Source organism: Eublepharis macularius, chromosome 2, assembly GCF_028583425.1.
Source record: "Eublepharis macularius isolate TG4126 chromosome 2, MPM_Emac_v1.0, whole genome shotgun sequence".
NCBI classification, from domain to species: Eukaryota; Metazoa; Chordata; class Lepidosauria; order Squamata; family Eublepharidae; genus Eublepharis; species Eublepharis macularius.
Window position 1 is genome coordinate 72,381,976 of NC_072791.1, and position 25,463 is coordinate 72,407,438.

The 25,463-nt window shown below is 41.2% G+C and overlaps 1 protein-coding gene across 3 annotated transcripts; it reads left to right on the forward strand.

Moving 5' to 3' along the window:
- Positions 1-4,633: 4,633 nt before the first annotated feature.
- Positions 4,634-21,482, forward strand: MED6 (mediator complex subunit 6). Of its 3 annotated transcripts, none has more exons than XM_054973013.1 (8): positions 4,634-4,713; positions 10,816-10,975; positions 11,774-11,865; positions 17,245-17,327; positions 17,858-17,966; positions 18,540-18,655; positions 19,355-19,382; positions 19,871-21,482. In XM_054973013.1, the coding sequence occupies exons 1-8, from the start codon at positions 4,692-4,694 to the stop codon at positions 19,999-20,001; spliced, it is 741 nt and encodes a 246-aa protein (XP_054828988.1). In that variant the 5' UTR covers positions 4,634-4,691; the 3' UTR covers positions 20,002-21,482. The 3 variants fall into 3 exon arrangements, with proteins under 3 accessions (XP_054828988.1, XP_054828989.1, XP_054828990.1); XM_054973014.1 differs by having other exon boundaries at positions 4,696-4,771; XM_054973015.1 differs by lacking the exon at positions 4,634-4,713 and adding an exon at positions 9,524-9,673.
- Positions 21,483-25,463: the final 3,981 nt, after the last annotated feature.

Sequence of the window (25,463 nt, forward strand, 5' to 3'; positions counted from 1 at the left end):
TTTTTATTATATATGTTTTAATTTTTCAGCTGCCTTGGTGGCCATTATGAAGGCAGAAAGACGGGATATAAATTTTGTTAAAGAAAAATAAAATTTATTAGATGTTTGCTGAATGATTTCTTTCTGTTCTGTAGTCTGTTCCTTATTACATGAATACCTGGTTTTAAAACTTAATTGCCTTTTAAAAAATCTGTTATGTCATGGCATTGTTTTAGTGTATAATAACTGGTCTATAGTTTTGGACTGCTACATTCTGATTTAAACAATGAGTGAGGTTTCTAACTCTTACTGTAAGCCAAATTAGGGTGGGGGGGTCACCATACGTGTGCTGCCACCCCCGATGATTCTTTAAGAGCCCAGGAAGTTCTCTGTGCCAGGGCATTAAATTTGCGGGCTTTTTACATATACTGGACCTTTACCAGCAGCTTTATCTGCAGATATGAATGGATGACAATGCTTCTCCCTCATCTGTGAAAAACTCTGCCTGTTGCTTTACATCAAACTGCATTAGAAGGACAGAGGCAGGCCAGATTTTATCCTGATTGGTCAGCAACCCTAGTTCTCTCCCAACCAGCTGGGGCAGAAGCATTTTAAGAGCCAACCAAACCACCACTAGTTTCTGCCAGGTTCCTATCCGATCTTGAAAATATAAGAGGACAGCATAGCACAGCCTAAATGTCTCCAGATTTAATTCTGTGCATAACTACCATCCGCAGAACTGCCTACTTAAGTGATTCATGAACCCACTGGGGTTTTTAATGTTATATACTGATAGCACACCCCCATGCTGCCTCCTACTGCTGTGAGTTTCAAAAGTAATATGTGGCGAGCTGCTGTTCAAAGAATACTATTCCACAGTTAATGGTATATAAGTAGAATGGAACACAAAGGTGTCTGGACTGTGGCCTTATGCACCACTCTCACCGCATTTGCACAAATGTTTCCATTAAGATTTAAGTACTCTGATTTCCCCTAGCTGCCCATGATGTATATTTTATGGTGGTTGAAATGCTTTGTCTATCACATGCTCCTTGGCAGTAAAGGAATATGAAGGATGTTGCATTTGAAAAGTATTTCTCCACTTAGCTACGTGTGTTCACCAAGACAAGTTAACATTCCCAGAACCAGTGTTTCCCTTGTTCTGGTTTCCCTAGAATGCTGGTAACTACATCTACAATCTCATATGCATCTACTTGAGAGTAAGCCCCACTGAACTCAGCACGGTTTACTTACTCTTAAACATGCATGGGATTGTGTTAAAATGTTCTCTCCTTACAACTTAACTCCTGAGGAAGTACAGATGGAACTGTTTCTGGGGGTAATTCCAGCTGCAATGTAGATAGTCCAGTTCATTCAATAGGAAGAAACTGTAGTTGAGAGCTGAATCACAGGAACCAGAGAGGGTAACGGGGATTGCTGCTTCAGCTTTCATAACACATCACAACAACACACAGGACAGAACCATTGGAAGTACGGAACAGAAGGCCAACATGTCTTGGACTCATTGGATCTCAAGACAGAGGCTTGACGGTTGGTTCTTTGTCTGCAGACTGGGATACTTTGTGATCTTTGAACTCTTGGCTGTCTCTCTGAGTAGTAACAGCGACAAGTTGCCAGAGAAAACCTAATGCAGTGACTGGGCAACATTGTGCCCCTTATGCAAAGTCCAGTCCAAAAGAGAAAGGAATGCTTTTTCGTCTTCTTCTTCTTGTGTGGAAACACATGTTTTCAAAATCTTTCTTTCACAAAAACAGCAAAAGTGAATTGTCTGATATTTTTCATCTGCATATTGCAGCTGGGTATTTGTAAGGCTGAGAAATATATCCACATTGCAGAAGTGGGCATGGAAAGGCTGAAGTAGAGAGAGTGTGACTCACAATAACCTGGCAAAGTAGTCGAGTGGTGGTGGTGGGTAAGATTGCAAGTGGTGGTGGGTAAGAGCAGAGGGTGCGCCTAAAAACTAACCTAGAATACAGTCCACACTTAATATTCCCATCCTGCAGAGGCAGAGAGAAAATGGTTTGTAACGTACCCAAGTATTAACTGGAGAGGGGTAGGCTGGGATACAGGCAGAGTTCCAACAATCCTGCTTCAACCACATTTGCACAACTCTTGTGATTATTACAATGCTATGGAGTTCTCATATATTGAGGAAGAAGGGGCTGTGGCTACATGGCGAAGCATGTTCTCGGCATGCAGAAGGTGCCAGGTCCAGTCCTTGACCTCTCCCGTTAAAAGACTCAGGTAGTAGTTGATGCAAAAGACCTCTGCTTGAGACCCTGGAATAGCTACTGCCGGTCAGAGTAGACAATATTGGCATTGATGGACCAATGGTCTGATTCAGCATAAGGCAGCTTCATGTGAACAAGGAACAAGGAGCATGTGTTACTCTAGTCTTCTCTGTCATTGTGACAGAGTAAGAAGTCTATGGGAATGTAGATATGGTCCCTTCCTGCCATCTTCTTTTCCCACTCCCCACCAGTATTAACAAGTACTAGAGAAATTCACCCAGAACTCTGGCCAGACATCAAAAGTCTTGTTGCCCATGATGATGTTGCATGATTGCTACTTTTCCATGATGCACCTGGTGCTTCTGTGACTTTCAAAAGCTGTAATTTAAAGTTTGTTAGCACGGCACTTTGAAAACAAAAAGCAACATGGGGATTACATAGAATTTAGCAATATACACCTAACAGACATATTACAGAATATAATTACTGCTTTGAGGAAGAAAAAAGCACGTTTAGATCTTTGGATCAAAGGCATGCAATGTTTCATCATGAACTTAACCTACTCACTAACAGGCCTTTTCATTCTCCTACTTTCATGAACTAGAATGAGATTATTAGCTTTGATAGTCCGCCATTAAAAACAGATGTATGTCAGATGAAATAATACAAATGTTTTCAGAAATCTTATCATGATTTCCTTCTTTATTTACAAAAATTGGGGTGGGGTGAGTTGGCATAATAATATTTCACAGTCCTAAAGATACTACATAACAGATTATAACATCTGAATCTTTGTGTCATGAGATAACTGCTGAAGTGCTATAACACCCATTCAGAGAGGAAACTGCCTTGCCTGCTTTCCTCAGCCTTCACTGGGAGCAGGTAATCCTGCCTCATCTCTGCAATCGTTTGACTGGGGCACTGAACCATCCTGAGCTAGCAAAGTAACAGAACCCCCTGCCTTCAGAGGAAGCGGCTGTTGTATTTCTGCATGAGTTGCCGATAGATATTTTTGTCCTTTCAATAAGAAGGTACAACTAAAATAGCAATTCATGGAGAAACCCAGAGGGTGGACTTTTCTTAAAGTAGGTAATTATCATCCTTCCAATAAATCTTTTGGAGTGCAAGAGTGAAATGTGCCTTCAGTTTTAATTCAGAATACAATATGTTGTTCAGTTATCAGACATTTGAGAAATGTTGTATTAAGCTCCACTGAGTTCCAGAAGACTTCAAAGGAAAGTTATCTAAGCAAGCCTACTTAGAAGCAAATCCAATTTTATTCAATAGGATGTATTTCCAGAAAAGTATTCTTAAAATTGCAGCCATCCTTATATTAACTCTATATTGCAATAATTAACATGCATTTTAATTTTTTTAAACCCCAAAACTCTTAATCTCTAAGCATCTGTTTACACTCTGTGATAAATGGGGAGGAGGTTAACAAAATGTGAAGTTAAAAGTAATTAACAATGTGATCTGAAATAAAATTAATTTACTTGTGTCACTGTACTGTAAGACATTTCAAACACATGCCTGACCACAGCAAAGTAAGAGCAACAAGCAACTAGGCTTAGGAAGCAGTCATATGCTGTGTTAGGCGCACTGCTTTGCCATTTCAATTTATAACCTGCTTATATTCTTAGGATCAAGCTAATAACCAAAGGAATCTATTTTACAATTGGGGCTACCAACTTTTTTCTTTTACTGCTCCTTGCTCCATACGTCTTTAAGACCAGTTTGATCTGGCGATTTGAACATTTTTGTCCGAAACACTTTATTTATGTAGCTCAACTTGTTAAAAGTGACAACAGACTCTACACAGGTGTTTCTCTTTGTTTATCAGCAGCCCTATTCCCATTTCCAATATGAATTTAAGTTAATATATTTATGTTTGCATTTAAGTAGTTTTGGTGTTATTTGAATTATTCAGATGTGTGCAGATCTATATAGCTCTTTAAGCCCCATTCCATGTAGCATTGCCAATTCCAGGTTGGGCCATACCTGGAAATTTGGAGATGGAGCCTGGAAAGAGTGGAGTTTGGAAAGGTGAGCGGCTTATAGTGCAACAGAGTCCACCCTCCGAAGCAGCCATTTTCTTCAGGAGAACTGTCATCTGGAGGTCAGATGTAATTCTGGGAGCCTGGAGAGCTCCACCTGGAGGAGGTTGGCAACTCTAATTCCATGCACCCTATTATTTAGCTTCACTCCTCCTCCCTTCCCCCACCGATTACTCAGAAAGTGTATAGTAAAGCTCTGCAAAACTAGAAGCTGTTGGCGTTTCTATAGAAACCAAGACTTGAGCCAACCATTCTCGAATTGCCAGGACAGCTGAAGAAACAACTACGCATGCTCCACGTCTTCTCCTTCGCAGCCGTGGAGATTGTCGTTCCACCCGTTTCCGCTCTGTGTTCTAATGAGGTCATAGCTTCGCGTCGGGGGCGACGTTTCGACTTGAAAATCATGGCGGCGGTGGATATACGAGGTATTTGAAAAGGGCTGATTGTGTCGCTGCGTCGAGTTGGAGGCTTCGGTATATAGCGGTATGGGTTAGAAGTGAACTTTCGGACACAACCTCGTTTCCCGCACCGGTGCTTTTTTGTTTTAATGCTTAGACTCCTTGGGAGCCCCGGGCTAGATCCAGGTGGCAGGGAAATGTGTCAGCCTCCTGTTGGATGGGGTGGGGAAATGGAGAGCAGGAACACGTTCACGGGACCGCAGAGCATCTCTAGGTTTAAAATGTAGCGGAACAAGCAGAACGAGTTCACCGGGTAGCTTATATCAGGGGCGGATTGATGATCCTGGCTACTGGGAGAAATCCCAGCGGGCTGGTGCTGGACTGCGTTTTTTGACACTCTCCCGCCGCCCAGCGCGGGAGGCGCACAAGCCAGTGTGGCTGGGTTGGTGGTGAGGATGCAGTCAGCGGATACCAGCGGAGGCGAGGTGCTATCCCTGGCCGCTCCCATCACTGCTGGACTGGATGAGAAGTAAGCAAAGCCAGTGAGGACACTATTGCTGAGCAGAGGCAGGAGGTGCAGTGCCTGGCCTCACCGCCTCCTGCCTGGGTCTGCAACTCATGGCCTGACTGGTCCCTGACTGGCTGAGCTCCCAGAGGGTGATCGCCTATGGAGCAGGTTGGGCAAGGATGAGTCGAGGAAGGCAGGCAAATGCATCCTGGCAAGACTGGCCACATCTTTACTCCACCTTGATCTCATGTTTTGGCATTTTAAGACCAAATGGATTTTGTCACATCGGATTCATTTTGCTGTGGTGACTTTGCTTGCTGAGTATCTTGTAATTCCAAAAATTATGCCAGGTATTTTAGTAGTTGTGATTCAGAGCATATGGTGTGAAACACTCTCATTTTTATCCTACAGTTCCTCAAAGTGTATAAAGATACTATACATAATTATCCCATCCTGTTTGTTCTCTTCACAACAATCCTGTAGGGTAGGCTGAGCAAGAGTGACTGACCTCCACTTCTCCAGAAATCTTCATGAGCAGGTGGTGGATGTGAAATGGAGTCTCTCCAGTCAGTCCTATCCACCATATCTCACTAACCCACTTACTTTTAGCCTGATTTAGTTTCAGCTTACTTTACCAAGCACTCAATCCAAACAAGTATATGGAATTGGTATTTGGCAAATCTTGTGATTTAAGAGTGTGAATCTGATGTGATGTGAAGAGTCTCTGATGTGATGTAGTCACTTGCCTGTTCATCAAGACTAACAAATGTGTGCTGTACTTTGTCCAGCATAGCAGTGGTGGATTTTTATCATCACCGTCTATGGAGTGAGCCATGAGATTTCCTCTTATCTGAAATGGCAACCTTCAGTTGTGCTTTGCCAAATTATATTGCTCGGATGTAATTGCATGCTGTACATAGAGCTGCTCTTGCAGTTTGTTCAGCATTACATCTGTTCAGAATATGGCTCACAACCCTTTTGGCCAGGGCTAGTGGGAACATGTTATGTTGATTCTCAGAGGCTCTATTAATGACGTGTAGTTTTTCTGAATGCATCTCAGTATGCTGGGTATTGATCTATGAAGATCTAAGTAGCCTGAGCATTTTCTCATATTCTGTTGCAACTGTTTGTGAATCATGAACAGTGCCTTCTTGACTATGCCATCCACATAACATGTTCAGATGACAAAGATAACTGTAACGGTGTTATCAAGAAGTGTGCTCTCTAGTCTGGTGACTCACCAAATCTTGAATATCTGTTAGCGTTGGGATCAACTTTAAAAGTGCTATTTGCCATGAGCCTTTGGTCAAGGATAAGTAAACTATGGAGTCTTTCTTGAAACCTTGATTTGAGGAAGTTTGAAAAGAAAGTGGTGTAGGAGTAATCAGATGTTTAAAATTCTTTTGAACTGGGATCAGAATGCTGCAAGTTCACTGCTGTCCAGTGTTGAGTTGAACTGGATTTAGACTGCAGTTAATTGAAAATGCTTGGGGTTCTGCACAAGTGCTAGTAGTTGACACAGTTTAAGTCACACTGTGCTGGAGAAGGGCAAATTTTGCTGTTGCTGGAGAGCTCAAAATCATGTGTGGATCAAAATGTAGAATGACAACTGCATGATTTGGCCATAAGCATTTCCATACATGTTGAGTTAGTCTGTCTTTCTGCTTTCCTTCCTGCTACTTCATTTTTTTTTATGAGCTCAGGAGGCAGGCAACAGATCAAGTTAGCCATTTGGCACTTGGTTTAGGCTTTTAGGTTTGCTTTTGTTCTTATAAAATTATGTAAGGTTAAGTGTGTTCCATTCTTTCTGTGTATTAGAAATACTACACTGTTTCTTCCTGAAATTAAAAGGAAGTAATTTTTAAAGCAGCAGACAAGCACAACTGTTGCACTAATAGCTACAGCAGTATTCACTAACCCTAGGCGGATGTTTTAGACATGGGGATATCCTGTTTCATAAGCACAAACGTTTCTATTTATATGTTTTATTTTATTTATTTAAATGTTTATGCACAGGCAGTGCTTCATAAATTAAAGGATTAGACAGACTAGTTAGTGGTGTGACCACTGTGAACACATGGCATGAAAGAATGAGCTGCATTGCAGAAAAACTCTTCAGATCATGAATAAGGATATTTTAAAACATACGGCCCCTGATTTGTCATTTGGACTGGTCCGCAGAGAGAGACGAGTGGCGGAGCTGCGGGCGAACTGAGGTGCTATGGGCGAATGCAGCAGGCAGATCCCCAGTCCCACCCTTTCCCCCCTCTCCCACTTACCCACGGGGGGTGTGTGTGTGCTCCTGCACCACAAGAGCAGGCAGCAGCGGTGGTGAAAGCAGCTCGTTCTCGCCACCACTGCCTGCTGTTGCTGGAACCACTCGCTGCTGCTGCCACTGCTGAGAGCGACCCGCAGTGCTGGTGAAAGTGCCCTGTGCCACCGTGGCGAGAGCAAGTGGCGGCGGCGGCAACAGCGGGGACACTGGTGACAGAGCTGCCACCGCCAGAGGCCTGCAGCAGTGGCGGCAGGGACCAAGCACCCTTTCTCCCGCGTGTGTGACATCACTCCCGGAAGTGACGTCATCACACATGCTGCATGATGATGTCTGGCTGTGACATCTGTCACCCCATCAATCGCCAGGGTTGATTCGGCTGATCTGGCTGGCTAGGCGGGTGTCCCCTTCCTCCCTCACTGCTCCATGTGCATCCCTCCCGAAGCTGCAGGCAGATCCCCAGTCATTTCTGAGAGTGACATCACGCGTACGGGAGAAAGGGTGCTCCCCGCACGGGACAGAAAATAAACTTGGCCCTCAGCGGAAAAAAGGTTCCCCACCCCTGAGCTAGATGATCGATTCTTTCAAAAGAATAAAAACCTGCGTTTCTGGCACATACCTATAAGCACTTTCTATACAGGAACAATGATTTTTTAAAAAGTAAGATTTCTTCGTCATATTGCCCATGACTAATATTACAAGAACACAAAAATAGTGATCCAAATTAATAATCAAAAGAAATTACACTGACATTGATCTTTGTTGATATGGCTGTACTATGTCTTTTCACATCCATTCCTTTCTGAAACCACCTATGGCAATGTTCTGTGCTGTTTGTTATACGTTTGGATATTTTCCACTGCTTAAGTAGGATTGTTCATAGGAGTGTCTTCAGGGAGCATTTTTGTGTTGTAATTTGTTATGAGGATAGTAGCCAACAATGAAGATATATAATACTAAATAGGAGTTTACACTTACTGAACCCATGTTCTTTATAGATCCAGAGGAGTTAGCCGTGTTAGTCTGTAGTAGCAAAATCAAAAAGAGTCCAGTAGCACCTTTAAGACTAACCAATTTTATTTTATTGTAGCATAAGCTTTCGAGAATCAAGTTCTCTTCATCAGATGCCTGATCCGAACTGGTCAAATACAGAAGAGGAGGGGAGGGGAAAGAACGGGACATATATCACAAGAAGACAGGATGCAATTAGTGTGAAGGCAATCAAAACATTCCTTTGCTTGTAAATGTAAACATCTCCTTTTGGTGTGGAGTCAGTTTGCCGCAGTGAAGGTATACAATTCCTATGTAGTATAAGCCCTCAATAACCACAGCTCTCCCTGCCAGCTGCATCTGACAAAGAGAACTGTGGTCCCCGAAAGCCCACACGCACTCAGGCTGAGATAATTGACAAAAAAAGCCCACACCAGGCGTCTCTGGGCTCCCCCAGACCACGCCTCTGTAAAGGAAATCTGTTACCTGTGATAATGTGATAACCATTCATAGTCTCTATTCAGTCCCAGCTTGACAGAGTCAAATTTGCATATGAACTCCAATTCAGCAGCCTCCCGTTGGATTTTGTTTTTGAAGGGTTTCTGTTGAACCACAGCGACTTTTAAGTCTTTGGTGGAATGTCCTGGTAGATTGAAGTGTTCTCCCACTGGTTTTTGGACGTTTCCATTTCTAATGTCAGATTTGTGTCCATTTATTCTTTTGCGTAGAGGTTGGCTGGTTTGTCCAATGTATAGAGCAGAAGGACATTGTTGGCACATGAGGGCATATATCGGATTGGAGGATGAGCAGCTGTAAGAGCCAGAGACAGTGTAGTTGATGCCATTGGGCGTGGTCTGGGGGAGCCCAGAGACGCCTGGTGTGGGCTTTTTTTGTCAATTATCTCAGCCTGAGTGCGTGTGGGCTTTCGGGGACCACAGTTCTCTTTGTCAGATGCAGCTGTGGTTATCGAGGGCTTATACTACATAGGAATTGTATACCTTCACTGTGGCAAACTGACTCCACACCAAAAGGAGATGTTTACATTTACAAGCAAAGGAATGTTTTGATTGCCTTCACACTAATTGCATCCTGTCTTCTTGTGATATATGTCCCGTTCTTTCCCCTCCCCTCCTCTTCTGTATTTGACCAGTTCGGATCAGGCATCTGATGAAGAGAACTTGATTCTCGAAAGCTTATGCTACAATAAAATAAAATTGGTTAGTCTTAAAGGTGCTACTGGACTCTTTTTGATCATGTTCTTTATATGCCTTTGTTTCAACATTATACATCTTTCTTCTAGCCAGTAGTAAAAAACGATTGTGAATTGCTACATCAAGCAAAACTGGCTTTAACAGAGGCAGAACATAGCAGATGTATTTGCATAATAATTTGAATATCTCTTTGCCTGCTTCTGTTTTATGAAAGTTAGACCAACATACTAGAGATGCAGCGTATGCATTATTCATAGACCTATTTATGCTGCATTAATCATGCCTTCCCAAGCATCTAGGTATGCTTTCTGAAAGATTTCTGAAACAACTTATTCATATTTTATGCAGCTGTATATATTGTGGCTGAGCTTGCATTACTTGTTTACTCAAAACTACAATCAAATATCCATCTTAAAATATTTGCAATAGGATTTCTGGGTCTTCAGGTAATGTTAGTGCAAATTTATTATGGTCCTGCATTCTTTCTCACACTTGTGTCTATACGTTTACCTTTTCAGTCAGATGCTTTATTTCCTTTGTTAGAAGATTTTTGAGACTTCTGAGATTTCCTCTGTGGTATAAAATGGCTGAGCTTCTGGGTCCTTCTGACTTCTTCCTTCTCTTTAATTTTGCTGGAAGTACTGCTGCAGCTTGCTTTGCTTCTTGTCCTTTGTACTCTCTGGATGAAAAGCATGTTCTAAGTATGATAGAATTTAGTATTCTTACAACTTACCTGCTACATAACTCTATCTATAAACAGCCTGTCATTAGAAGCAGCCATGAAGCTTGATGGAAATAAGATAAAGAATTCTCATTTACAAATGTTTGTACAAGAGCAAAAAAATTTGCTTATAAAGTACTTAATCTTGTACTTTTCATACATACCTGGTTCCCCCCATAATTGGTTACCCATCAGTCTGGCTGTTGTTCAAGGTGTCCGGGACTTGATATGTTGTTAGGCTGTATTCACATATGATTATTGTCACATTTCCAGCTTTTAGAATTTTAACTATGGTACCTAGCAGCAGTGAGTTGTGAAATCCGAATACATATTGCATGGACATGGAAAAGCTTTTTTAATTTGTGTGAATCCATCACTATTGTACTATGCTCGCTATAACTCAGGGTTTTTCTTTCCCTCTTCTCAGATAATCTCCTGGGAATTTCCTGGGTTGATAGCTCCTGGATTCCAATCTTAAACAGTGGAAGTGTATTGGACTACTTCTCAGAGCGTAGCAACCCATTTTATGATCGAACATGCAACAACGAAATGGTCAAAATGCAACGGGTAACCTTGGACCACTTGAAGTAAGCTACTTTAAGACATATGTAATAGTGTTCTATCAGACTGTTTTCAGGATGGTGGGTGTCAGCTTCTGTGAAGAGTGCACAACTTCAGCACTTGCAGTAAAGAGATTTGGGGTTTCTTTTCCCTTTTCTGATCACAATGAGCTATATTTGTAGTTTCAGGTAACAAAGATATCCTTTTAAAATTATTAATCATCTTCAAAATAAACAATGAAATAGGACATTTCTTGGAAAAGATATACTAACGAGGCCAGAGAAGTACTATGTCTTTTTTGCATTGAAAATAGCAATCCCTAGAAAATAATTTCAGTGACCTCATTAGTAAGCAGTTACCAAGAAACTTCCCAGGGGCTTTATTTCTGCTGATTCTGAAAACACTTAATAAAGCTGCTGCTTCCTTTATGCACATTCCAAAATTTTGTTGATTTTTGCATGTGTGGCATGTTAGGCTTCCAAAGATATTCAAAGCCTGGTCAAACCCGAACGCTGATTTAATATCACCCTGTGGTCCTATTAACCCGTCAGTGAGTGGGTGACATGTAGGGTTGCCATTTGCCTGGAGAAAGAATGCTCTGTCCCTTTAATCGTGGGATGTTATTCACCAGGCGATGTTACCTTCATGTCATGAAAAGTTTTACCAGCCCATTTCTACACATTAATCTTCTGTTAAAGGGACAGTATGTTTTTCTCAAGGCCTGTTGGTAAATCCAGTGGCAGGCCCTCTAAGTTGGTTTCTCTGTTGCTTGCAGCAATTTCGTAATCATTGGCTTTTCTAATTCAACCATTTTTTCCTTTCAGCCAAATGGTTGGTGTTGAATATATCCTTCTCCATGCGCAAGAGCCTATTCTGTTCATCATTCGTAAGCAGCAAAGACAGTCCCCAACTCAAGGTAAGGATTTCCACATTTTTTAAATTCCTTCTTAAGATGCAATCCCGTGCATAAGTACAGTGTCCACACACAGTGGGATAATCATAGGGTTCAATAGAGCTATGTCCCTCCCCCCTACCTGGACACAGAAAAAGCATATTCCTGGTGGACTTCAGCATCTACACTGAGGCCTTTTTGGTTAGTGTAATTCAGTATTTCATGGCTGCCTTGACAGCCTTGACTCTGTCCCACATTATATTTAGTCCAGTGTCTCTAAGGTAACAGCCAATTTTAAATATTCTGTTCTTGAATTAGGTAGTGTGTGGTGGCTACTCTGCTTTGAGGTTTAATGTTTTTGGAATGAAACAGATTAACTAGATCATTTTACATTTTGGCTGCAGACTTGGTTTGTGCCTGGAAGCCATCTTGGTTGCCTTAGTTTCAGGTGGGTAGCCATGTTGATCAAGATTCAAATCCAGTAGCACCTTAAAGACCAACAAGATTTCCAGGATATAAGCTTTTGAGAGTCAAGCTTCCGTCATCAGATATTGAGTAGAACGGAGATATAAGGGCTTGGGGATCTCCATTCCCACTTGTATCTAACGAAGGGCACTTGACTATCAAAAGCTTACACTCTGGAAATCTTGTTGTCTTTAAAGTGCTGTTGGACTCAGATCTTGGTCACCTCAGTTGACGACTACAGCAGTGAATGATTGGAGAAGTTCTTTTGGACAACTTGCCAGCTATCAGTACCCTCAACCATGGGTACTGCCTACCTGGGACTTGACTGCCTACCTGGGATTGGGAGGTAGTGTGCAGTGGCAGCTTTTGTTCTTCTTGGAAGTTGGTATGCAGAAAGTGGTACTAGGAGGTTGCTGCTGTTCCCCATGGCCAGAGCCATGTGAAATTCTGCCAGGCTGCATCCTGATAAGTTGATTTGTCTGTTGCTGCACTTGATTTTATTGAGTTATACAGTATTGTTCTAAAAACTGTTTTTGGGTAAATTGCTTTGAAAAGGTGTTTGTTTTTTTAGTTGGTGAAGGACAGTATATAAATTTTCAAATAAATAAATATATCTTGGGAGAGGGTCTGTGTGCATCCCATATCCCCACCCCTTACTTCTCTTCCACACAATCAAAACAGCCAGTGTAGTGTAGTGACTACAATGTTAGACTAGGATTTAGGAGATCTAGGTCTGAATATCTACTCTGCCATGGAAGCTTGCTGGGTGACCTTGAGTCACATGTTTTCAGGTTAACCTTCCTCACAGTGTTGTTGTGAAGATAGATTGGATGGAGGAGAGGAGAAGGATGTAAACTGCTTTTGGTCTCCTCTGGGGAGAAAAACAAGGTATAAATAAAGTAAATTAATAAAGTTCTGGGTGCTCCAGAAGTTGGCCAAGTAGAGGAGGGCTAGATGTGGATACAGGAGACATGTGCCTCCCCTTGCATTCCTCATAATAGCTGCTTGTACTTCTTTGCAGTGTGAGGAAGAGATACACGAGGATCCTTCTGTATGTGGACACTGTGCTCATATAAGGAAGAATATTACACAGTCTAAGTTGGAGTGGGCATGCAAAGCATTTTTTCTAAAAAAGAATAAATAAAAACTATGTCAATTTCCAGATTTCAGGTTCTACATTTAGAATTGTTTTCTGAATGTTGAAAAAAATTGTTAAGAAAAAGGCTTTAAAAAGCTGTGTTGGTCCATGCAAAATCCATAAAAATAAACCAAGACTTGTAATACCTTTTATTGAGGCCAAAGCATATGCCACAAAACACAGTGCAATTTTTGAGTTCCATAGAACCCTTCATCAGGCACTTGTTACAAAAATTAAAAAATGAAGGTGGAAAAAACCCAAAATGTTCAGGTCCAGATCTAAAGACCCTGTCGTGCCAGTCTTTGGTGTTGGATGAGGCTGGATGTTGAAGTTTAATTTCCCTCTCCTAAAAATAAATGCCCTCTTGTGGTAAAAACCTAGTAATTCAAGGAAGAAAAAACTGACTGCAATCTCTTTTTTTAAAACAAAAAAGACCCCAGCACCTTAAAAAAAACAAAAACAAATTGATTATTCCATAATTTTTATGGACTAGAGTCTGCTTCATCAGATGTACAAAGTGTATCCTTGGTTGACAAATAAATGTGTGTAAAAGAGTGGTAGAATGCAACCCCCAAACATATCCCACTCTGTAGTGTTACAGCTTTATAGTATTTATGTTTTGGGCTAGTGATGCAAAATGCAGGCTGCCCGTTGCTGTGCCACTTGGGTTGGGACTATCCCCAACATAGTCCTCTAATTGTTTCTCTCCCCACATGATTGCTGCAGGTGAGAAGTGATTCTGAGTCCTCTTCAAGTCCTCACAAGCTCCAACTTTTTGTATCAATATATCTAACTAGCAACAAAGCCCGTTGTGTTTAACAATACAACGGCCTCTAGTGGGGCCTTGTAAGGGCATGCACTGCCCCAGCAGCATTCCTGCGCTTCACAGTGGGCCGTTTTTGGCCTCAAACGGGATAAAAATGGGCCGGTATGGAGCTCAGGAGCACTCCAGGGCCCGTCACCCCCACCCCCCGGCAGCATTCCCGTGCTCTGCACCGGCCCCAATTGGCCTCAAGTGGGTGGAAACTGGGCCGGTGCGGAGCGCAGCAGCACTCCAGGGCTCATCGCGCCACCCCGGCAGCATTCCTGTGCTCTGCACCAGCCCAATTTGGTCTCAAACAGACAGAAATTGGGCCAGTGTGGAGCGCAGGAGCACTCCAGGGCCTGTCACGCCACTTGGGCAGTGTTCCTGTGCTCTGTACCAGCTAGATTCAGCCTCAAGTGGGTAGAAATTAGGCCAGTGCGGAGCACAGCAGCACTCCATGGGCAGTCGCAACACCCCGGCCTGCTTGTGGCATGCTGAGGTCCGGGCCAGCATAGCGGAGATCCCGAGGAGGCTGCTGCAGTGATGGAGAAGGCTGGTGCGGGAGCATGGCCATCCCCACTGGTGCGCTGGATGGTAGCGCCGTGCCATGCTAGGCCTTCCCACGGCTTCTGTGGAGCCTTGGGAGGGGCGTGCCAGTCCTCCCTGCACCCTCTTAAGCAAGCAGTATTGGTGATGATTCTTTATCCTTGTGCAGGCCAGAATGCACCTGTGTGGGGATAAAACGTGAGTCGTCACCAATACGGCTTGCCTTTTATATAGTAGGATTCAGTTTGGCCCCAAAATTCAGAGACTGGAGCCATGAGCAGACAAGACAGATCTTTTTATAAACCTGAGAAAGCTCTAGGTTTGCAGAATTTTTTTTTAAAAAACCAACATTGGAGGATTAAAACTAACCCCAAAATAATAGAAGCAGCAATTGTACCTTTAAGAAATTGATGCTGTCTGAGATCTGAGTAGCCATTGTGCTAGACAACTACAACAATATTGCCAGTTTTCAAACCTTGGGTTCTGCCAGTAAAAGGCAGTGGGAAGGGCCCTTTCTAGGGCTGTTTTGGCTTTGCAGTTCATGTGGAGGGAGGACTCGTAGGGGCCAAACCTAACAACAACCATCAAGCAACTTATTACCATGCATTTTAGACAACTCACCTAGGTACGTACAGTGGTGGCTTCAAAATGACTTCATGCCACACAACTTGCCTGGGACCAGTGACAACCTCCACATAACTTGCATGACTTGCCTGGGTGTGGCAGTAGCCACTACGTAACTTACCTGCATCACTTGCTGCTCCTCAGCTTTTGCAACTTGTCCAGACTTTTTCCAGGGAGAGGCTGTCAGGGAAGGAAGGAAGGAAAGCAGAGAGCCAAAATGATATAATGGTTAGAGTGTCAGTCTGGGAGACTCATGTTCAAATTTCTGCTCTACCATGGAAGCTCTCTGGGTGACCTTGGGCCAGTAACTCTCTCTTAGCCTATCTCACAGGGTTGTTGTGACAGCAAAATAGAGTAGAAGATAATTATGTAAGCTGCTTTGGGTACCCATGGAGAGAAACATGGGGTATGCAAGTATGACAGAACATTCTTTAAAAGAAGGTTTCCTAGTGCAGCAATAAGAGAGCTGGAAGGGAAGAAGTTAAAAATTGCCTGGAATTAGAGTTTGATTGACAGGCTATTCCCTGCACTCTGGCCATTGAGAACCAGCCTTCAAGCTGACAGTTGGTTGCTGACAGGATTTTGTTTTCAGAGAGAGTTTGAGTGAGTCTGACAGGGAAAGTCAAACAGGTTCCATCTTGAGTGAGGGAAGAGAAATCTTTTGCTTTGACTGTAACATTACTTTCCTGAAGAAGAATTCTACTTAAGAATTCTTAGTATAAGTATCTGCAGAAGTTGAAGTCCACTTGATACAGACACCACTGAACTGGGGGGGGGGGTGTTTCTGGCAAGCGTGATTGGGTAGTAAGTAGACACTCCCTTTCAAGCCAAGTGAAGAAGGGTTATATCTTCTTAGGAGAAGATGAATTCCTGCCCATTTTGTAAAAAGGATTTGGCTCTGAGGAGGACCCCAGGTCTGTTGTGAAGGGAAAGCAGTTTCAAACTAATTCCGGGAAACCTGAGTTAACAAAGAGAACTCTGTGAAGAAACATTGTTGCTGTAACTGAAGAATTAAGTAAAACATCTCTCGCTGTTAAGAACCAGGAACATAAGAATCTAGCTTCAAGGAAAATATTTTGCCTCTTACTCATAGTGTATTCTGTACTATCAAACAAATTCTACCTCAGCACTTTTCATTCTACAAATTCTATCTCAGCACATTTCTGACTACACTTATTCCATCCCTACCTGTTCAACAAAGTTATTTATTTTGAACGTTATACAGTCTCCAGTGCCATTTCCAAAACAACGGAAGAGGGCTCTTCCTCCCCCCGCCCCAATCAAGTTTTTGGGCTGGTCTAAAAAGCCAAAATTATAACTGCTTATCATGGTGGGACTAACAGACTTTCAAACCACAAATAAAGACACATTACTTGGGGCTCTTCAGCTAAAGCAGGCAAACTTGAATTTTGGTGGGGAAAATCTGCCTCATAGTGGAGGAGTGAAGATGGGGTCTGTCATAGGATGAAACAAAAAACAATTAAGCTGAAGGGGACAGATACAAGAAAGGCTGGCTGTTGAGTGGGGAGAAGAGAAGGAAGCAAGGAAGGGAAGATGTGGGCTGCCAGGTGGAGAGAAAGAAGAAATAGTGTGAGAAAGAGGTTACGGGGGAAATGAAGTGCTCTCCCCAAGTCCTTAGTGGTTCCCCACATGTGTGGGTGTGTATATAAAACACTCACAGAACACACTATGTATCTTGCTATGTTTGGAAGATGGACTTGAAAGTGCCATGAAAGAACAATAAACTTGCAGCTGCTTTTCTTTGAATGTTAAGTCACCCATTCTTTATCAAGTGTTCTGAGGATGCTGTGCTACTCTTTTATAGTTATTCCATTGGCTGATTATTACATTATTGCGGGAGTGATTTATCAGGCACCTGACTTGGGGTCAGTTGTAAACTCTAGAGTGGTAAGTTTCTGTCTTTTTTGTTTTTTCATTATTGTAAGAGTTGTCTGTGCAGTACTCTGTTTAATACTCTCCCCCACCCCCGCAAGACTATCCTCTCTTTTTTGGAAAACACACAAAAGTGAATGAGCAACAAAGAAAACAGATTAATAGTAATATGGATTATTAACTGTTACATAGTGTATTAGGAGGGACATAGCCTGAATGGTACTTAATTTTGCCAAGGCTCAGTCCTAGCACTGCTAAATGTAGTCTTAAAATACATGTAGAAGTAAAGAAATTGTCTTTCCCTGCCCCCATATGTCTCCATCCTTTTTGCTTCAATAATTGGCAGAGGGTCTGGCATATAGTAATTGTTTCCCCCTCCCTTCTGGTTATGGAGTAAGAAACCAGAGGAAAACTCTACACACCAAACTAGCCCAACATGTTACATTGAATATATGTGGGATTTTATTTTGTGCATTTTATTTTGTATGGCTAAATTACAGCATTGCAAGGGAAATTATGTATTTTCTTTCAAATACTTTATGAAGCTTACTGTGGTACATGGAATCCAGTCAGCTTTTGAGGAAGCCATGTCCTACTGCCGCTATCACCCATCTAAAGGCTACTGGTGGAATTTCAAAGATCAAGAAGAACGAGGTAGGTTTACTAAAGAGTCTGGGCTCTAAAATCACTCTCCTTTTTCATCAGTATGTATTCTAAGATTAGGTTGTTCTGTGCTAGAATTTTTTAATTTTATTGAATTTTTTTAAATAACCCAGAAGGGTCAAAGTATTCCAGAAATGTTCTGGGTCAACATAGCATTGGAGTAAGCTCCCCGTTTTGATTAGTGTGATTGTTTTTGGACCTTGAGCTTGGGGTAGGGACAGCAAGAGAGAGAAAAATCTGTCTTCATTTTACACTATGAAAGGGGTTGATACTAAAGAGAGCTGTGTGATTGTTTTGATTTAGCATCCATGCATGATTAATCAGTTGGAATTTGAAGAGTATGTTTGAATTGGGGGAATATATCTCCTTCATAGAAAACCTGAAGTTTTCAGTGGAATTTGTAAAAAGTTGTGGGAAATGAAGCTTACTGTTAAAAAAGAGAAACATTGTGCACAATGAAAACGGGGGAAGCTGTGAAGCTGTGAAGTGAGTTAAGGATGGATGAAAGAAAAAAAAATCTGATTTGATGGTATGTGTCATTAATAATTGATCTTTTGTTTTCAGATAAAGCCAAACCCAAAGCAAAGAAGAAGGAGGAACCAAGCTCTATTTTCCAGAGGCAACGTGTGGATGCATTACTTCTAGATCTGAGACAAAAATTCCCTCCTAAATTTGTGCAGGTATTAAGCTATGTTGTATTCATTTTCAAGTAGATGTGGAGGGGGTAGAGCTATGCCATCCTAATGGGTAGAACGTTAATTGTGATATGCTGACTAACTTGTGATTTTTTTTTACCACAATTATGGACAATGAATTATTTTAACTTTCCAGTATGAAAAAATGAGAAGTCTTACTGGAAACATCTCTTGTGTGATTTCAGGGGAAAGTAAAGGTTTTGCATAGGGCTACAGCTAATCAGTAGCTTCTCTCATTCATTTCTCTGAGCACTATGATGCAGACCTGCAGATTGTGTCTTGGTCTTAACATGCTATTGTTGCTCTGTGCTGTGGTTGATTGAAGGCAGAGCCCTCCAAGTGTATCCTTTGTGGGAGGGGAAGACTGTGATCGTCAAGTCATTGGCATGAACTGAGGAGCAGTTTTACCTATGAGTTCATTAATTATTTCATTTATTGTGTTTATGTATAAAAGAGAATTTTGCCTGAAAAGGAAGTAGTGGCTAGTTACTGTGGCATTTGTGTTTGAGTACAGTCTTAAGAGAGGTTTCATACATCAAAGAGAGCCCATTCCTAGTTTTGTCCTTCTGATTCTAAATATAAATATATTTCTAAGTATAGATATAAAGATCAGTTTACAAAGAATATGTCAAAGCCAGACTGTGTCCTTCTAATTCATGACTTTTTTTTTCATTTTATTCACAGCAAAAACCTGGAGAAAAACCCATCCCAGGTAAGAATACAATTACTATTTTTTAAAAGGGGGTCAAATCCAGAGATTGTGTTTTAAAGATTGCCATTCCTGGCACAAAGATAATGCCTTATTAATGTCTTTATATGAACTGATTCCCTGTAACAGAATTTCAGAGAACTCCGTCCCCAAATAAACAGGATTGCACATTCTTACAAATTCCCTGGTTTTAGGAAGCCATGATTCATTTGGGAAGGCAACTGAATATAGCAATTCATGTGACTTCTGAGTCCTAGAAGTTTTATATTGCTTCAGTGACTTTTCAGATAATGCCAGGATGCATGCAAATTAGGGAAGTTCAAAGAGTTGCATTCCCTTCACTTGGAGCATCCTTTGTTGTGCTCAGTAACTGTCTGTACCTGCAAAAGTGGAACAAGAATAAATGTGGTTTGGATGTTTCCTGCTACAATTCAACATAGTTCTTTTACATAAGTGGATTTCATTAAATTGTACATATTTTATTTCACCAGTGGATCAGATCAAAAAGGAGCCTGAGCCAACCCCTGAAGCTGTAAAGCAAGAAGAGAAAGAGACTGCCAAGATCACACAACAGAGCATCAGCACCAAGGGCCCACCAGAGAAGAGGATGAGATTGCAGTGAGAGCTGGTGTGATGGCAATGCAACATGCAAGAAATTAGTAAATGGTATTTCTGCCCTGTCATTGATGTCTGAACACTGCCTTGAGGACTATAACATTTAATGCATTAAACATATGAAACTATGTTTCTCCTTTGAATTAAATTGTTTATCCTGAGATAACTGTTCAGAAAATTGTTAGCAAAATTTGACTACATACAAAGAGGACTGGCCCATCCCCTTCCTGTTTTCTTTTGCCGCAAAGCACAGATCTTGGTATATGATGCTTTGGGTAAGCATGCCATTTGAAAAAAATCCAAAAACTAAACCATCCAATTGTTTGTTCATCCTCTGGCTCTGATTACTAAATGTACCATTAAGAGCAACTGTAACCTGTTCAGCTTTTATGGAGAACGGTGCAAATTGTATTTTGATTCTGAAGAATGAAAATGTCAGCTATAGATGAGTTTTCATAATGTTAATGGAGTCCAAACCCCAGCTAAATTTTTCTCTTTGATCTTTCTTTAACATTTTATACCCCTCCCATACCCCCCCACACCACGCCAGAATATTTTTTGCACGTGGCCAAAGGCAATCCCAGTCAAGCAAATAAAACATATAAGCAAAACATAAAAATCAAACGATAAAACTATGATGTTAAAAACATAAAAATACATTAAAATATGAGTGCCTTCATTATACTTAGGTGAAGGAGTCTCAACCATTAAGCACAGCTCGAGCCCTGATTTTTCTTAGCTCCCAAGGTAAACTGTGCTGCTGTATAAGAGATGTATAGATCCAGATCGGAAAGAAGGAGAGTTAATTTTCCATCACAGGAGAATAATTGCACGCATGTACCTCAAACATGCACTCTCCATTCTGATAATGGACATGAGTCCATAATGTCAAATAAAAATGCTTTGTATTCATTGTTTAAACAATAATACAGGACAGTGGCTGCATCAACCTGAATTTCTAACTTGAAACTTTGTTTTCTTCCCGATTCCCTGCCCCAAATTAGACTTATAGAAAGAGGAAACCTTAGGAGAAGGCATGTTATACTACTTTCATTCATCTAATGGAATAGTAGTCTCTGTATTGGTGAATGGAAATCAGTAACAAGTGGTTGAACTTTGTAGTATTCTGGGGACTCTCGGTATTAACCATTTTTTAGCAAAATGTTGTTCTTCATGTACAGAAGAGAATGTTTCCAGAACCCATAAAATTTGGTTTAAATTTTACTGCTTTCAGCAGCATTAATTATTTAGCCATGGTGCCTGATAATAAAAAGTAATCCATCTACCATCATTTCATAATTTTTTTGGTGTTTAGAGCTCTGTCTTTTTCCTCTTCTGAAATAATTGTAACTGAATAATCAATATGTCATTATATCATAACTTTAGTGGCAACTGTCTACATTGAAAACATTCACTTTGTAAGATATGTCCAATTTGTATATGGTATCTTGTTCAGTTGATAGAAGGAACAGGAATAAATTATTTTTGTGAAAACATGTTTCTAATCTATCTTGTCACTGTTTTGTGTGGTTCTGCTAAATACATTTTTTGGGTAGGGGTAGCATCAAGGATTAGCACAGTTGGGCATCTGCTGAACACCATGCTAGTAGAAGGCTCACTGTTGAGCACAAACATCCCAACTGCTCTCTCCAGAAATGGGAGATTGTTGTAAGAAACCTCTGAAACATTTCTGAAATTTCCTGATGCCAGAAGTTCCTGGAGGTGGCAGAACATAGCTGTTATGTCAAATCAATGTTCCACTGCCTTCTGCAGTGCTTCTTTGACCAGTGATGAAAGATTGCCCCAGAAACTCCTGTCATTTCCCAGAGGCCTCTGGTGTAGGTACTGTTCCTGAGGGAGGGGTGCTGAGAAAGGCTCTTTTGTGTTCCTTTAAGTGTGCATTTTCCATTTAATAGTTTATAGTTAGATTCTTGGTAAAAAGACATATCCTCAGAAGTGTAAGAACCTCATGAGAGTTTCTAAAAAATGGCTTATATGAGCCAAGTCAGACTGGGCATGGACCCTGGAAGATCCCAGTATGTTTCCTTCCATACGTTATGAAATCTGTATTGTACATGTTCAGAATGAAACAGTTATAATTATTTTGTATTACTTGCCAGTTTTTAATCCAAGCTCAATGAGAATTTTATTTTAAAGATTGCCCCATGATTTTTTTCTTTGCCTACAGCAATGTGACTCAATTTTTCCAAAGTAATAAGCTACAAAGCCATTTGAAGAAACTCTTGCTTTATTCTTACCTTTAACATTTTAGAACTTCAAATTGTTTCTGAGCTGAGATAGAAAATCCTCAACTCATTCTAGCATTCATAATCAAGTGGAATGGAGTAAGAGGAATGAGATGAAATACTTCCATTTTCAGAAATATGATCCATAAAAGATTGGCACCTGTTCTCTTTCTCAGGTGGCTGTAAATTTTCTGAATTGCTATGATATAATGAAGATCTTTTTTCTTCATTAGGCAAGTGCTTGCTGCCAAACCTACATGCTATGCCCCCAATTCAGCCTTCGGTTCTCTGTTTTATAGTTACTATTGAATTGGGAGTAAGTACCTGCTGTCTGAAGTGAAATAATCGGTTGGTTGGTATCCATAGTCTGTACATGTGTTCAAATTCTAAAGTGGCACAAGTGTGTTCTGTAGTGAGAACACTGTGGCAGAGGATGGTGGTTTCTGTATATAAACACTTGTGTTCTCCTTTATATATCATAGTAAACACATTTTTGTGTATACAGAAATGGAAAGGTACGAAATAGCTCTTGTAGGGCCTCTGCTGGTCAACTGTATGTTTCAGCTGAAGAGTACAACACATAGGTACAAGAGGAATAGCATGGTGTGTAACAACCGAGTCCATTCCTCACTGCTTCAAGCTGTGTGAAGTCAGAGCTTGCCTCCACCTGTCATCAAGAAGGATGCGAGGTAGGTATGTAAAGCTAGTCAGACAGTGTAAATCAGATGCCTACCAGACTTCAATAAATCCACTGTTGCGGACACAGTCTGAGATTTTGTGTATTTTGCTTGTGGCAAAAAATGTTTAGAGTGTTTAGGTGGGTCCCTGTTTGTGAAGGTTTACAATCTATACTGGTGAAGGAAGGGTTGGTGAAATTACATTGAGGTCTATTTTTAAAATGATGTGAATTCAGTCCAAATATCTGGTTGGAAGTGGGTGAAATAAAAAGCATCCTGTTAAAGGCCTTTCAAATCTAACTTTCTGTGTATGGGTTCTATGTCTAGGATCCCTATGAGTTAAAGGAGAGGCCTGTTCCTTTAAATGAAAGGAAAAGCTAGTGTGTGGGATTTAGACAGCCATAAGTCTAGAGGGGAGTTACCTCAGAAGTCTCCCTCGTCTCTCTCTTTTCCTCCCTCATCCCATACATGTTGCCGGACAGTATAAAAGTCATGACAGTGCAACTGCCACACAAGGCAAGGATAGATGACTGCCAAAGCAACACAGCTGTTCCAGGCCACCAGTAGCAGTATTTATTTAAAGCATTTTATGCTACCATTCCACCCAAATAGAGTCCCCAAGGCAGCAAACATTTGAACATTTAAAACATTAAAACAGCATTAAAAATTTAAACAATTCAGTGGTGGTGGAAAGTGACATCAAGTTTTAGCCAACTTATGGTGACCCCTGTTGGGGTTTTCAAAGAAAGATACTAACAAAGGTGGTTTGCCATTGCCTGCCTGCTTAGGCACCAAGATCTGACAAGACAGGGCTTGCCTGTGGCTATTCAGGTTAGGGCAAACAATTCAGTACAAACTTATAAACACACCACACAACCAGGGAGGATAACTTGGTTTATGTGGGAGAAGGCAGTCCTTCAGATATATAGGCCCTCTGTCATATAGAGTTTGAAGGTCAATTTGCCTGGAAGCAAATTGGGAGCCAGTGTAGATGGAACAGGGTTGGAGTTATACAGTCCCTACAACCTACTTTAGTCAACATTCTGGCTGCAGCATTCTGGCCTCCAGAAAGACTTCAAGGACAGCCCCATATGGAGTGCATTTTAATGATCTACTCTAGATATTACCAGGGCAGGCACCACAGTGGCCAGATATTTCTAGAGTTGCCAGCCTGCTGGTGGTGGCTGGAGATCTCCCAGAACTGCAATCAATCCCCAGATCATAGAGATCAGTTCCAATGGAGAAAGTGGCAGCTTCAGAAGGCAGACTCTATAACATTCCCAAACCCCACCCTCTATCCGCAAACCCCACTCCAGGCTCCTCCCCCCAAATCTCCAGGAATTTCCCAACCTGGAGCTGGCAACCCTAGATTTTTCTCACCCAGTAACAGGTACAGCTGGCTCACCAGACAAAGTTGGTGAAGAGGCCCTTGGCTACCACTGCCACCTGTTTATCCAACAGGGGGCCTGGGTCTAGGAGTACCCCCAAGCTACGAACCTCCTCTTTCAAGAAGAGTGCAAGCCCATCCAGAACAGGAGACATTCCAGTTCCTGGGTCAGACCTTCTCTCCACCAGTAGCACCTCTGTTTTGTTTGATTAAGTTTCAGTTTGTTAGCTTTCATTCAAAAACTGCCTCCAGGCACATGTTCACAGTTTCAATAGCCTCCCTGGAACCTGCTGAAAGCAAGTGATAGAGCTGAGTGTCATATATAAATTGATGGCAACTCAACCCACATCTTTGGATGACCTCTCCCAGTGTCTTTATGGAGGTTTTTTTGTATAGAATTATTTTTATTATTAAACGATAAGAAATATAAAAAAGCATGTATTACAAATTACAGAAAAGAATATAAACATAAAGAAAAAAGAAATATACAGCTAAAAGAAACAAGAAAAAAGAAACTAAAAAAAGAGATTATTTCACAATCCTAAATCTATAGTTCTCAAAGTACAGCCAATACTTAAAATCTTCTAAATAAAAATTTCAATTAAAGTCATATTATTGCTCCATTTACATGGTCAGCTTCTGCTGTATTCTTCTAAACTTCTTCAATGGCTTATCTTAATTAATATAATATACATAATACTTTCCCCATCTTTCTTAAAATTCTGATATGGGTCTTTTATTAATATAGTTTGTTAGTTTGTCCATCGTAGCATAATCCGCTAGTTTATCTTCCCATTCTTGTTGTCTAGGGCAACAATCAGCTTTCCATTTGGATGCAAATAACACTCTGGCCGCTGTTATCATGTAATTAAAAATGTCTGTCTTTGGCCGTTTCCTCACGCTATTAAAGAGACGGCCTACTTTCTGAACTCTGGCAGTTCTTTTCACTCACTCCATACATCTTCGATTTCAAAGCGGAAGCAGGCAGTTTGGCTTCCGTTTTTTTGGCATCTTTTCTGAGAACAGAATTTCTCACGCTTTCCTGTGCCAGCTAAAAGACGCTGAAAAAATGGAAGTCAAACTGCCTGCTTCCACTTTGAAATTGGAGACGTATGGAGTGAGTGAAAAAAACCACCAGAGTTCAGTGAGTGGGCTCTCT